The sequence below is a fragment of the Venturia canescens genome, chromosome 2 (genome assembly GCF_019457755.1).
Source record: "Venturia canescens isolate UGA chromosome 2, ASM1945775v1, whole genome shotgun sequence".
Classification (NCBI taxonomy): Eukaryota; Metazoa; Arthropoda; class Insecta; order Hymenoptera; family Ichneumonidae; genus Venturia; species Venturia canescens.
Window position 1 is genome coordinate 3,677,016 of NC_057422.1, and position 14,890 is coordinate 3,691,905.

Genomic DNA, 14,890 nt, shown 5'->3' on the forward strand with positions numbered 1-14,890 from the left:
TTTATACACAGCTACAGATATAGTTGGACGCGCCGTAGTCATGACAATTACATCCATTTTACTCCCCTGTTAGACGTTTCTCTGTTTACTATACGCATACACCACACGCAGTGGCGTCCTCATCTCATGACTATAGCTACGTTTTAGACACATAATGCTTGTTTTCGTGGTAGAAAAAAAACCTTTTGTAAAGCGCGCGCATATGCCATCCACGGAAAGTAGCGTCGTGTGCAGCGGGTTTTGCTCATCAGCGCTAGAATAAATACAAATATTAACGTGAATCAATCACGCAGTTTCACAAGATACTGTAATACTGTGGGAATATCGGCATGTCGGCGACTTTTCGTAAAATCTACTTTACCGATTTTTTATATATAAGAGCATGGATCAGTCGACTAATCTCACTTGGAATTTTTGAAATCGAAATTCTTTGACACAGTTTGACTGATTAAAAAAGGCTCTGTCAGCCTACGCAGAACGATGGCAAAAATCGACTAACAGAGCCTTTTTTTGATCGGTCGCAAACTGTGCCAAAGAATTTCGATTTCGAAATTTGCAGCTATCTCTCTCGCACTCAGGGTTGCGATATAGGGACCGTGCGCAGCGTCCACAGTGTTACTATGCGGCCAATTTCATAACTTTTTAGATGCAATTTGAAGCAGGCGCATATGGGAATTATTACTTTTCGCATTATTTAACAAAATAAAATTATTATTTTTTATCATGTCTCGATCGAGAAAATATTGTTGCATTCGAGAGTGCTCTAATACACAATTTCGACGCCGAGACGTTGAAGTATCAGTAAAATTTTATTATTTCCCAGAGGGCACAGTCCATTCTCCATGGAAAAGTGAGAAACGGACCAAGTGGATCAAAAGGTTAAACACTGTCAAAACTCATCCACTAAACTTTCTGTTTCGACGACATTTAAAACGTCATTCGATTCAAACAGTTTTTTTCCTTTTACGTCATTTTGATTTTGAATGCAATCATTGTAGATCGGACAAAAACCGTATTTGATTACTTTAATCATTATTTTTTTCCGAAAAATTAATTATTTTCAATGATATACAGTCAAAATATCATTAGAAAAATTGCATATTCAGACACGAGAGGGCGCGCTCATCGACTGTAGTGCTGCTCTCTATAGCTCACGCACGGTCCCTATACCGACTGACGACTGATCCATCCTCTTAATATTTCTTGATATTTATGTTTTTTTTTTGATAATAGGTAAGCACGTTGTATTTATACTTTGATAAAATTTCTCTTTTTTTCTGTATTCATAAAATAAAGACGATATTGTTAACATTGACAGCACTAAGACTTATTCATCTTCGATTGTTTAGCCATATACTCGTATTGATGAGTATACAAAATATATTCAGCAAAAATTTTCTCGCAAAACTTTTATATATGAATTTTGAATATTCTTTTTAAGAATTCGTCCGTTTTATATGCGTTTTCATGCGTGCGTTTATGTAAAATCAATTGTAGAAAATATTGTTTGTCGATGATAAACGGTAATTACAAAATACGATCAAAAGTTTTGCGATAAACTATATGTTTGAATGGTATAGTGAATCATCACTGGCAATAAGTGTTGATGAGCTTAGGCAGGTATTATCGCGGTCATTATATTGAGAACGAAGCTTTATGCTTCATTCGTGCGCTTGTGCGCAGGTACTCGGTGTTCAGTGACGTCTTGAGAGAAGTTTCTTCATAACACGTATATTCAACGACATTTATTATTTGTGGGTTAAAGGAGTAAAAAAAAATTACGTGAAGTTTCGTTAATTACTGGATCATCGAAGTAGCTGAAAAGATGGAGACTGCTGGGCAATCGCAGCAATACGAAGAGTGGAGAAAACGGGTATGAATAATACGTATTTTTTTGTCTGCATATCTGTTTCAGAAAACGTCATACACATAAGTGTCAAATTCTGGAAACCTTCGCGTTCATAAACGATGAATCATATGGTCGTTCGTAACAAAGTTCCGGAAACATGATGACCTCTTTAAATCATATTCAGAATATTTTCGTTTAATTGGAAATCTTATTGAATTTAAAGTTTATTACATTATTCAATTGTGTTGATGAGACGCTCCTCTTATTTTCATGACATATGATCTAAAATCCATGGGAATTTTAAGGTCGATTCTCATGCAAAAACTGATTGTAATTCAATCTAGTTTAAGATTTATCACTCGAACAAATATGTAGGCAAACAAAAACAGAAGAGACAAATGGTGTTTGAAAAAAACCACAGTAATCACGATCAAACTGTAATGTCAATTATGATCGTTTTATAATGTGAAATTACTCTGAGAGACAGACATTCGAAGCAGAATCAAAATGAAAAAAAAGACAATGATATTGTTCGATAGGCTTTCCTCGGACCATTGCCTAGTGGTTTTTTGAGACTTCAAGAATATTCTCCGCAACAACAACAAGAGGCAGCTGATCAGCAGGCTGCACTAGCCCTGCAGCAATTGCAAGGAACACCTCAAATGCATGATCCTAGAGTTGGAAGGCTCAGCATAACAATTGCTCAAGTAAACAAAATTATACTAATTTATTCATCTAACGTTAATTTTATTGAAATACTTGAAACTTTCGATTCTTTCTTTGTGACCAGGCAAAATTAGTAAAAAATTATGGCATGACGAGGATGGACCCTTACGTTAGACTTCGAGTCGGTCATGCAGTTTATGAAACGCAAACTGATACAAATGGTGGAAAAAATCCTCACTGGAATAAAGTTATACAATGGTAAAATGAATATTTCTACAATTTGAGTTAAAATTCAAGTATTGCACTCGATGAATTCGAAAACCCATCATTCATTTACCAGATTTGACTTCTTTTATTTTACAAAATGCTTAGAAACCCCTTTTTGTTTCTACAATTACAGTTTCTTACCCCTCGGAGTAACACAAATATACGTCGAAATTTATGATGAATGTTCGTTTACGATGGACGAATTGATTGCTTGGGGTCACATAGAAATTCCACCCCAAGTTATACAGAGAGGAGAGACCCATGAAGATTGGTACATGCTCAGTGGTAAACAAGGAGACAATCAAGAAGGAATGATCAATTTAGTGCTCAGTTACACGGTAATTAGAAAATTTATTAAATAAAACCTTTCCTGCAGATCCACACTGTAGGAGAATTCTCGGGAAAATTCATTCATTTCTCCTTATTGATAATATTTATTTGTTAATAGACAAAGTTCACTCCTTATCAAGCGGCAGCGCCCGTAATGATGGTACCATCAGCAACGATGTTCGGGATGCCACCATATGCGCCGGTTAATGTTTACACCGCACCACCAGTCGCAGCAGTTCCTCCGGTCACAGTAATTCCAAGTTCGCTGCCTAACGCGGAAGTTGAACTCAAACAAGTAAATACTTCATGATTTCATTAACATAAATTCAATGATCGTCAAAAAATGTATTCGTTCATTTCTATTTCGTTTTATTTTATTATCGTTGTACATAATAACGAAATCCCGGCAGCACTTTTTTGCCACCCTCAAATATTCGCTCGAGCTCATGCCAATTACTTCATTCAACAATCATACATTTTTCAGTTAATTATGCTTTGCCATCCGAAATATATTTTTCGAAATCGTTATTCCAGATTGCTGAAATGTTTCCAAACATCGACGCGGAAGTGATAAAATCCGTCTACGACGCCAATCATGGAAAAAAGGATGTTACTATCAATTCGCTGCTTCAAATGTGCGAATAATTCAACGATTCTCTGGCTCGAAAGATCTGTTTGACACGAGGGACTCGTTTCTAGGCACTCTAACACAGGCAAACATACGTATATAAGATATACATATATAAATTCCAAAACGCCATATTTGTATTTTCTGCTAAAAAAAAAAAACATGTATGTCCCATTATCCACCGATTCATCATCGAATTAAGAATGTAATATATTTGTAAATTATTATAATCAATTGTGATGCCTTTCCGCGATCAATTTGTTGATGGAATATTTTATTATAAGGTGACTTATGTCACGATAAAAAACAAAGACAGTGTATCAATTCCAAGGATAAAAACAAGGATTTTATTTTGACCAACAATTCGATTCAAAGTGGCTCTGAATATCAACAACCCTTGAGTAACAGTCATACTCGATTTTTCATTTATCGACTGAAGTGGAATGTTTATGTCATGATCGTGCATAATTGTCATCTCACTGATGCCTTCCAAAGGAAAAGTAACTTTCTTTATCAACTCGACCACATGTAGAAATACGTGTTCTGCCAATGTGGCAAATATTTAGCGATTGGCTCAGCGACGAATCTTGCCAACGGTATGCTTGTTGAAACTCGGTTAAGCAACGAGAAAATAATCTCCTTGCTGCATTTGTCGTAAAACGGTGATCGTAGTATGTACAATAAAAGTCCTATTCTTCGACGACAAATTTCCTCTCTCTCTTCTTTCGTGAAAATAACGGTTTTCGTGTCTTTATTCAGTAGTCGCAAACTCGTAATGTCCATCAAAAAGGAGATTGACCATGGTAACCAGTGCCTTTGGCCTTTAGCCATCATACAACTCAGATGGACCAGTGGTTTGATTATGTACAGGCTCTGAAAATAAGAAACATTTCCAAGTTTTTACGTAACACTTCCATATTCAAATTTTCCAATGAAAAAAAATAGATTTAATAGAGTACTTTAATTCTTGTCAACACTTTTTTTGTATCCCAATCTTAATAATGGATACAGAAATATAATGAATAGTCAATGAAAATCTCAAATTGAGAGATGAGTTTACAATGAACAATTGAAAAAGTTCAAACGAACCTCTGCTAGAATTATATTCTTCCTCATTGCAGGAGTCAAAGACTCTTCTTTCTGTAAGCCCTCTACACGTTTCAAAGGAGCCCAAACGCGGGAATGGAGCGGAGGTGTTGCCGATACACTTCTAACAACAGTACCAGAATGTTTGAGAACAAAGCCTTCTTTCACCGGCTCAACACTACAAGATTCACTGAGCTTTTCACGATTCAGAGGCGGTATTGCTGGGGTTTGCGTTATACGTTCTTTGTTACGGTGCACTAGAACCAATCTCAGCATAACTCTGAAAAATATTTATATTTTCAGAAAAGCTACAACTTTGCTTATAATACGACAAGAACAATTTCTATTTATTTTTCATAAAGGATTGCTATCACTTTTATAGGAGTTCGAGTGCTTAAAATCTTTGGTTTGAACAATTTTGACAATTTTCTCGAAGTATTCAACGATTGATCAGAATTCCATGAAATGTGCTCACAGAGTACAAAACTGCGTTCTGTATGAGAATTATAACTTGAGTTATAATGATATTTTATGATTTGAATATCTGATTTTTCAATCAAATTCAAATGTCTACATTAGCAGTCAACTTACTTCAAGCTTTGAATGATAACTATGATATACCAGCGTCCTCTTTCACCCCAAACATTTTTGGCTGATACTTCAATAAGCGCTTCGGTGTATTCTATGACTGTCAACCAAACTTTGATTTGTGATTGAAATTGTGGTAATTTGAGATGGGCATATTTGCTGCTGTATATCAAACGATCGTTTAAGAGAATCAGAAGATTCGGCAAAGAATATATGAGCTCCGAAACCAAAGATGAGCTGGTGATGCGCCCTGACACAATTTAAAAGAACATACATTTCAATTTTTGAACAATGGTTTTAAAAACGACGTATAACTCATTGAAAATTTATAAACAAACCGGCTGTAAAGTACGATAAACATCGTACCGTACTTTCAATGTCAGCGATCAGTTGCGGTTTGTTTAATATCCATTCTTTATAAGTTTTCAAATACGGCGACAGTGTCGAGTTAACGGAATCCATGCTGGTTTTTAACATGCCACACTGTGGCTAAACATCCAAAGTCTCTTCACAGCTACGTACTTTTTTTGTTTAGTTACACAAGAGCCACTTTTAATATGTTACTGACCATGATACGCAAGACATATAATGTAATGGTCATTCGATATAGCAGTAATCGCTGTAATAATCTACAATAAAAAATAATAATTCGCGCTTCTATCTGCTGTCATTGAGCTATACACGATATACACTACTGCGAAGAAAAAATAAGGGGAAGGAAAGAATGATTATTTTTTTTGGAACATTTTCATAGAAGATTAGTAGTCTCTGCTGCTGACTTTAGTAGGGAAGGGAGGTAGGGACATGTCCCCAGCGTTAGTTCTGAAATGCGCCGGCGCTAGTGGCGCGTTTCACTCTCGCTCTCACTTCCTCCCGTAGGCTTATATGCAGGGGACATATGGCATCCTTTCTGCTTTTATAGCTGGTTAATTGTTATGTGTCCTTTTTGCTCGAACTGGACTTCACGGTATGTCTGACTGTGGTCTGAATCGTTGACTAAACGTGAACTTCAGATATATCATACGCACCACCGCACCACTTGGCGGTATTAACAGTAACTAAAGTTTTTCGCGGTATAAAGAGTTTTGTTGTCTCGTTGTTAATTTCAAAAAATGCCATATATCTATTTAACGATGTAAAAAAGTTATTAGTTATTTATTCGCGTCTGCTAACAAAAATTATATTAAAAAAAAGAGACAACGTTGATTGAATGCTTTGAAAATTTAGTAAGATTGTTTTGTCATAAACAACTGCATGGATATATCTACTGATTGTTCCAAACTAAAGTGAAATGGCTGATTTTTTTGGTATCGTGTTTCTCCGATTCTGTTTTCAATAACACTATTTTTGAATGAATGAGCATGTCGGTTCAAGTCTTGAGGTAAATGGTTTGTTATCAAATCAAAGATGTGTACGACAGAAAATTCGAGCGTCGAGTTGCCATCAGTTGAGAGGTTAGAATTGGTATACTACCGAATTCTGTTTGTGCTTTTGGTTTAAGTTTCTTTTCATTTTTTAAAATCTATTTATCACTGACAGTGAAATTTCGTTCGCCGTTCAACAAATACATCTTCATTCGCTTTTGTTTATTTTCTCTTCCGTTTCTTCTTGTAGTGATAATGCTGTTCCCACAATTGAAAATAGAATAGATGCATTTGACAGTTATGCTCTGGTAGAAGATTTTGATTTTGCCAACATATCACAGAATATTTCGATGTCCGAGTTTGATCCAGTGAAAACGAATTCCATTATTTCTATCGTGAGTTTGAGTTTTGTGATTATTTTTACTTCTTAGTAACAATTTATTCTATCTAGTCGAGGATAGACCGTGGTAAAACTTGAATATAAATAGAATTATTGCTAATTCATTTTCATTACAGACGAAAAACTAAGAATTCATACACATTATTTGTAAACATTATTGACAGAAATAGGCATGAATTTAATAATTTAATTTTTTATTACAAATTATTTTTGTCAGGTTTTTACCATTCGGTCCGATGATGTGATTTTTTAAATTATTTTGTAGCTTTTAGACATAAGGAACTCTCAGCCATAATTTTATTATAGATACAATAGCCTCAGTAGTAGGAGTTTTACCAAGGTTTCCCCCTGAAAATGTTTGTTATTTGAATAATTCGATAGTTGATAAAAGATTTATTGTACTATATTTCCATAAGTTCTGATACAATGAGTAACATCCTTCTTCCTTGCACGTGTTTGGAACTGCAATGGTTTTTTCTTCATGCACAGCAACTTTAAGAGGTACAAGGAATTTGTACACTTTGATTTTTTTCTGATTGTTTCATTAACTCGTTTTGAAATATAATTTTAAAAAATTGATGAATTTTACAATTGAATTTGTTCAACAGAGTAGTACAGAAGATTCATTTGAGTCCGTTGGGGACAAGTCTTTGTTGATAAACAAACCAATACACACAACGAGAAACGGGGATGGTTTTATTGAAATGCCGAAAATGCCTTGCAATCAAGAAGACTCACCAGATGTAACCTGGCCCAAGAGAAGAGTATTCAGAAATTTTATTGGTTCAGATAGTGAGGATGAATTTGAAGTTAAAACTGGTTCTCAGGGGTCTGATACAGCCTTGAGTTTCAGCAAGAACGAGAGTTCAACAAAGACATTTGCGAACAATAAAAATCCCGATAATTCTCGAGCTAAAAAAAGTCCCTTGATAAAAAACAAATCTGGAAGCAAGGCTTCTTTACCCAATGAGTCTCCGTACTTGGACGACTCCGACGATGCTTTTCAAAAGTCAGTCGTTAAGTCATCACCATTGAAACGCGTCTCTAGTAACTCACGAAGCAGCATAATATCTATTGAATCGGACAGTAGTAACTCGCCATTCAAAAGTCCACAAAAAACACCGACTAAAAAGTGGCGAGGACCAGATTATAAATTAAACCTGAAGCCATTGGGCATCGACAGCCAGCTCAAACCATGGATCGAATCAATGAGAAAAAAGCCTGTCATGCTGTCAACGCCTGTGAGTGTTCAATTTCTTTTACATTTCGTCTTAATGAAAGTTGTCATGAAATCATAGTTTTTGTTTTTCAATCATTGACATTAATGCTGCAGGGGAACAACCAGCTAACGGAGCACTGCCAACATTTGAAAAATCTTCAACTAGAGATTTTAGAAAAATTTGCTATTGCTTTTGAAAATATTCCTGTACCTGTATTAGAACAATTTCCAAAATTCGATGCCGATACGTTCGGTCGATTGAAGACATTGAATAAACATGTACAGGCCAAAATAAAACGAACCGAAAAATTGATCGCAGAATCAAATAAAATACAGTCACTGAATAAATCTATCGATTCGGAATTTCCCGATGACCTCGATGAATATGTACCGCTGCCAGCCAGACTGGAAAATACAGTGGCATTCAAAAGTCATTCAAAAGTTCGTCCGCTTATTGGCAAGAGTGAACACGATGACAAAGATGAACCACTACCATCGACAAGTTCAGGTAATGGAATATCCTCGTATTTCCAGCAATCGAAACTCCCCGAATCTTCGAAAATTTTACAAAATCGAAGTGACAAAGAAGAAAGTATACGTGAAAACTCGAACATCACCCCAAAAATAGAAAGCACTACGAGTAAAGTCCAACAAAATTCAAAAGACACGCCGGATATTACATCACCGATGCAACCAAAACGAAGTACTTTCCAATTAAAAAGACCAATGAAAGCTGCCATTTCGACGAACGTTACCAAAATAATTGATGAGATATTGGAACGACATCCACCACTCAAGTCTTCACCGATAGAAAACAAATCATCACCGAGCCAAGCGCCCACTGAAATAAAGTCATCTCCGATGGAAAACAAACTTTCACCTATGAGACGAAAAACATCGACAACAGAAACGTCACCACTCGCTTCTTCACCGCCAAATTACTCCGAACCGCCAATAGAAATGACCGATATCGACGACGAGATTGAAGACGACGAAGACGATGAATCATATCGGTTACCCATAAAAACAACGAAACCTTCCACCACAACAACCGATCCCGATCCATGGGTCGATCTTGACGACAATTTTGAATCTGAAGATTTCACTTTGTCGTCCCAACAAATTGAGCCTTCAATATCTCAAGAATTCAAAAGTTTCAGCGATTTTCTGGGTCCCTCAACTTCGACGAAGAAAAGTAATTCGACCGATTCACCAGCTAATGTCAAATCAAAATCAGACCAATATGCTTTTGAGATCGGCAATTTCACTGGAAATTATAAGAACGATGGTGTTAGCGGTGAATTCGATGGAACCAATTACCCACATTCAGCGGAAATGTTGAAAGTACGAACAACATTGACATTTTCAGTGACTGTATATTCAATATTTTCACAATATTATGAATAGTCAAGACTAATGATCAAGTAATTTTTCAAATCTTTTCAGATATTTCGACGAACTTTTGGTCTTTATTCATTTCGACCGAATCAACTACAAGCTATAAATGCTATTTTGCTATCTTACGATTGCTTTATACTGATGCCAACTGGGGGAGGAAAATCTCTTTGTTATCAACTACCAGCTCTCATTACACCAGGCCTCACGATCGTGATTTCACCTCTGAAAAGTCTTATCATCGATCAAGTTCAAAAGCTCACGTCTTTGGATGTAAGTTATTAAGATGGCTGAACATTGGTCATTGGACCGGTATTCGATTTGATGAGTTCTTCTTTCTGGGTTTATTAAGATCCCTGCCGCTCATATGTCAGGAAACATCACGGATAAACAGTCCGATGCAATATATCGCGAGTTGTCCAAAGAAAGTCCTGCTCTGAGGCTCTTGTACGTGACGCCTGAGAAAATTTCAGCCTCGCAAAAGCTTTGTGGTGTTATGATGAGGCTCTACGAGAGAGGTCTTCTCGCAAGATTCATCATTGACGAAGCTCATTGCGTCAGTCAGTGGGGACACGATTTTAGACCTGATTATAAAAGGTTAAAAGTATTGAGAGACAATTATCCGGGAGTTCCAACCGTCGCTTTGACAGCGACTGCAACACCTCGAGTGCGAACTGATATTTTGCATCAGTTGAGCATGACAAATCCAAAGTGGTGAGTTCACTACGACTTACTCATAAAATCGATAAATTGACGAAAAAAATTTGTTGTTTTCTGCACAGATTTCTAAATACATCACTTTGCGAAATTCACCAGGTTCCTCAGCAGCTTCAATAGGCCGAATCTTAGATACAGCGTTATTTCGAAAAAAGGGAAAAATTGCGCGGACGAAGTGATTGCTATGATTAAAACAAGATGGAAAAATGAGTGCGGCATTGTTTATTGTCTCTCGCGAAAAGACTGCGATGATTACTCAGCCCAAATGAGAGCCAACGGACTTAAAGTGCTTAGTTACCACGCTGGTCTTTCGGACAATCAGCGCTCCGATGCTCAAGGCAGATGGATTTCCGAAGAGGTATTTTTGTTTCTTATTTACAATATTGTAATCATCACGTTGATAAAGATTGGCAAAACTCATTGACATGTTGAAATAATTTCAGATCAAAGTAGTGTGTGCGACGATAGCTTTTGGAATGGGAATCGATAAGCCGAACGTGAGGTTCGTCATCCACGCTGCGATACCAAAATCGATCGAGGGTTATTATCAAGAGAGTGGTCGCGCTGGCCGTGACGGTGATCTCGCCGAATGTATTCTCTTTTACAGCTACGCGGACGTATTTCGAATGAGAAAAATGATCGAGATGGACAGAACTGCGGGTCCTGACGTTATTAAAACGCATATCGATAATCTCATGAAAATGGTTTCCTTCGCGGAGAATCAAACGGATTGCAGAAGGACACAACAGTTGAATTATTTCGGTGAAATTTTCAGCAAGGACAAGTGCATTGCGAACAAGGCAACGGCTTGCGATAATTGTCGATGCAAGGTCGGTGTTTCGTCGATAAACTCTTTTGTAATGCGTTCTTTCATTTCGTTCGTTAGCAAAAAAAAATCAATATTTATCATTTTTAGGACGATTTTGAAATGGTCGACGTGACCGCGGACACCAAAGCGATCCTTAACGCTGTACGAGACATCAACAGAAGTCGCAAGTGCAATTTGACACTGCTTTATCTCACGGACATTTACAAGGGTAGTAATCTCCAGAAAATAAGAGACGCTGGTCTCACAAACAGCCCGATTTACGGTCGAGGAAAAGCTTGGAACAAAATTGACATCGAACGGCTGCTTCACAAACTCGTGATTGATGAATTACTCCAAGAGGACATGTACATCAAGAACGAAATGGCCTGTGGGTACATCAAAATTGGTCCCAAAGCCCTGGACTTCATGAGATCAAATGACACCAAGGTTCGATATTATTCAATACCTGTATTTAATTTTCCTACATTTTTATTCAGGATTCAGTATTTCCGTAACCATAGCGACAAAGCCTTATAATTTATTACGGTGTTGGTACGATATAGTTCCAAAAATAGGAAAAAGCTGATGTTTTTTTTTTGTCGTAAAAACTTCAGATACTATTCTCGATGCGATCTTCAGCGAGCAGCTCAACGGGTGTCGCAACTGTGTCCTCGGAAGCACAGCCGGTGAATAAAATAATGAAGGAGTTGCAAGACAAGTGTTACGGAGAATTGATAGAAATCGTGAAGGGCATTGCGGGAGCTCTTGACGTGTCAGCGTCGTCGATCATGAACATGATCGCGATACGGGCAATGAGTCAACAACTGCCAGAATCGGAAGAAGCCATGTTGAAAATTCCTCACGTTACAAAAGCTAATTTCGAAAAATACGGAAAAGCTTTGCTCGACATAACTCAAAAATACGCAGCTGAAAAATTGAGTAAGCCACGTTTTCTCATGAATGAAAATTCAATTGATAAATCAATGAACTGTAACGAATAATTTCAAATTTTTGTCAAGTTTTGTTGAACGAAGGAACCGAGGAGGAAGAAGCAGAAGACACGAATACGTGGATTGATGCCAAAACTTCGCCGAAGCGTTCACGAACAAGAGGTCGCGGTACAAAGCGCAAAACTTCAAGTTATCGGGGTGGCAGTGCTAAGAGGCACCGAGGAAGTTACGGGTTAGCAAAAACATCAATTTCAGTGAAAAATATTCGATTATCAGTAAAATGTTGTTTTATAAAAATGATCAATTTACAGTGGTCAGTGGACGAGGGGAGCAGCGTCGTCTCGCTCCGGCAGGGGCCGTGCTGTGACGAAAAGTCGAACGGGACTCGTTGATTTTACTCAAAAAAAAGATTTCCAATCGGATCCTCATAGATTTGGTCATATAGGATTGTGAGGTATATCTGTTGCGTTTACTTGTAACCAATGAGGAATTCAGGCCCAGCTCTATGTGCTCAGTTTTCATCGTTCCCTCGTACTAAAGAGAAAACAAGTTTTTATTTCACGTTTTGTGTTTTTTTTCGTTACGGTCGTTTTCTTGTTTCATCCGTTAGTTTTCGTCACTTGTTATGAGCAGCATTCCTGGGATTTTTTCGAAACATGTACATACAGCGTTAAACTAAAATAAATACTTCTTTTTATACTTTTTCATAAAACTACCCGTTTTTTGAAGCACAATTTTGCTTCAATTTTGTACACGTTGTTTCCTTACATGTCTACGCAATGACTATTTTTGTTGAAATATTCACAGTGCCGGCTGCATGATTCTCGCTTGACGATCTTCGTTTTGAATATGTTTTTTCAGCAAATCCATTATTTCATGATCGAATTCAGCGGGCGTTGGTTTTACACCCACAGCCCAGTTGAAAATGTCCCAATCGTTCGATGGTAAATTTATCAATCTGTCGTACATCCTAAGCTGATTGTCGTCGAATGTATCCAAATATTTTTTTGCAAAAGTACTGAGCAACAGACCGTTTTCGAGCATTCCTCGTTTACGGGATTGGTACACCAATCTGCAAAATATTTCATCATTTCTAGCAATTTCTATTGCGTAACTTGAAATTCTAGCCAAAACATGGCAATTTAGCTGCTTATGATTCGTTTTAGCAGTTAAATACTAATAAATAATGGTGATAAAAATCGATGTTCTTCATTGTGAGATTCTATTCTAAAGTACTGGATTTTTGAGCCATTGTGTTTTTTCGGACTAAAAAAATTTTTTTTGCCGATAGAATATCGTTTCATTTACGCATTTGATGATCGATAATCATTTTGTAAAAGCAAAGAGCATATTCATCCAGAATGCTGAAACCTACCGTGCTCTTTTGAGTTCCGCACTTTCTCCTTCTCGTTCTACGTACTGTGGTATACTCGGTTCACGACCCTCAGGATGATGAAGATCATCATAAGATCTAGCCGGAATTGCACTCACCGAAATCGCTCGTGCATGGTGCAAAGGCCTAACCTATAAAATCAAGAATTGTTAACAATTTACAATACGGAGCACAAGTGATGGTTTATGTGAATTAATTACCAGCGCAAGGCTGGATTTCAACGCGATATTCATTCCTTTTTATTTAATCGTTAACGCGTTTAAGTCTTTCAAATTGCTGCGCAATGTTTACTTCAACGCAGTTCTTTCCACTGCCAAACAGCTGATGCTTGATACATACAAAAATATAAATCGTAAGAAATGTCGATGTAGACGATTTCTAGTTTATTGTTCGAGAGTTGGTGAGGCAGGGATTTTACTTAGCAACAACTGTGACAGTCATCAGTTGCATGCCGCTAACCGAACAAAGGTATCCGTTTTAATCGTTATGAATAAAAATAGACGAAACTATTCCATTAGTATCCATCGATGACTCGCCGATTATTATCGATCGTTTCTTTTATTTCTTTTATTCAAAATGCTCTAAAATCAATGGAGAAATTCTATTTAAATGGTCACTTTTCTGATCGTAAAATCACGATGTGAAAAAAGTTATTTGACAAAAGAAAGTACAAACAAAGTTGCCACGCGATTCTCTAAATCAAGTTCATTCAATTCCTTATAAATTTGTATATAAACGATAAGACCACAGAATAATCAACATGACAATGAATTTTTTCGACGAGATTCAGTTAGGAATCGTGTATAAAAAATAGTAAAACACACGAACGACGTACAAATTCCTATTATTTCGGCCGACAGAGCACACTGGATGTCGTACAGTGAAGTGTTTGTTTTAGTAAATAAGAAGGGGGGGGGGCCAAAGTCGTGCATTTTTTCACGGTTAAATTCTTACTAAATTTGTAACGATTTTTACATTAAGTTAATTATTAATAATGTTGATAATAATCGATCTACATCGAACTAAATATATAATGAATCTTCGTTTTTTAATAAACCGAGAAATTTATCGGACTATGTAGAATTCTCCATGCGAGCAATTGTTTTGCTCAAGTTTCTCCGGAAGAGCAACTCCATCGTGCTTTCTTTGGAAATAAGTGTCGCCAGTGAAAGTGCAATTAATAGGCAGCGAAATATCAGCAGGAAAACCGTGATAAATAACCGGTGCGAA

General features: G+C 36.9%; 4 protein-coding genes across 12 annotated transcripts; 2 read left to right on the forward strand and 2 right to left on the reverse strand.

Annotated features, from left to right (window-relative positions):
* Positions 1–1,659: 1,659 nt before the first annotated feature.
* LOC122406851 (toll-interacting protein B-like) lies at positions 1,660–4,103 on the forward strand. The gene is made up of 6 exons (XM_043412633.1): positions 1,660–1,873; positions 2,389–2,556; positions 2,640–2,773; positions 2,916–3,120; positions 3,231–3,407; positions 3,647–4,103. The coding sequence occupies exons 1-6, from the start codon at positions 1,826–1,828 to the stop codon at positions 3,755–3,757; spliced, it is 843 nt and encodes a 280-aa protein (XP_043268568.1). The 5' UTR covers positions 1,660–1,825; the 3' UTR covers positions 3,758–4,103.
* Positions 3,465–6,138, reverse strand: Pex16 (peroxin 16). Its single transcript, XM_043412632.1, has 4 exons — positions 5,753–6,138; positions 5,418–5,664; positions 4,830–5,106; positions 3,465–4,613 (listed from the first exon to the last, which is right to left on the reverse strand). Exons 1-4 carry the CDS (start codon positions 5,889–5,891, stop codon positions 4,254–4,256), a joined length of 1,023 nt encoding a protein of 340 aa, XP_043268567.1. The 5' UTR covers positions 5,892–6,138; the 3' UTR covers positions 3,465–4,253.
* Positions 6,139–6,452: 314 nt separating this feature from the next.
* On the forward strand, positions 6,453–12,966 carry Blm (Bloom syndrome helicase). Of its 7 annotated transcripts, XM_043412617.1 has the most exons (12): positions 6,455–6,868; positions 7,029–7,173; positions 7,787–8,419; positions 8,512–9,741; positions 9,844–10,065; positions 10,145–10,506; positions 10,609–10,867; positions 10,953–11,339; positions 11,426–11,764; positions 11,932–12,256; positions 12,337–12,499; positions 12,579–12,966. In XM_043412617.1, exons 1-12 carry the CDS (start codon positions 6,822–6,824, stop codon positions 12,718–12,720), a joined length of 4,254 nt encoding a protein of 1,417 aa, XP_043268552.1. In that variant the 5' UTR covers positions 6,455–6,821; the 3' UTR covers positions 12,721–12,966. The 7 variants fall into 7 exon arrangements, with proteins under 7 accessions (XP_043268551.1, XP_043268552.1, XP_043268555.1 ...); XM_043412616.1 differs by having other exon boundaries at positions 6,453–6,868; positions 12,337–12,966; XM_043412620.1 differs by lacking the exon at positions 7,029–7,173 and adding an exon at positions 7,595–7,679 and having other exon boundaries at positions 12,337–12,966.
* Positions 12,537–14,010, reverse strand: LOC122406852 (succinate dehydrogenase assembly factor 2, mitochondrial-like). 3 transcript variants are annotated; one of them, XM_043412636.1, is made up of 4 exons: positions 13,861–14,010; positions 13,643–13,791; positions 13,036–13,339; positions 12,537–12,801 (listed from the first exon to the last, which is right to left on the reverse strand). In XM_043412636.1, exons 1-3 carry the CDS (start codon positions 13,891–13,893, stop codon positions 13,069–13,071), a joined length of 453 nt encoding a protein of 150 aa, XP_043268571.1. In that variant the 5' UTR covers positions 13,894–14,010; the 3' UTR covers positions 12,537–12,801; positions 13,036–13,068. The 3 variants fall into 3 exon arrangements, with proteins under 3 accessions (XP_043268571.1, XP_043268570.1, XP_043268569.1); XM_043412635.1 differs by having other exon boundaries at positions 12,779–12,905; XM_043412634.1 differs by lacking the exon at positions 12,537–12,801 and having other exon boundaries at positions 12,938–13,339.
* Between the last annotated feature and the right edge of the window lie 880 nt (positions 14,011–14,890).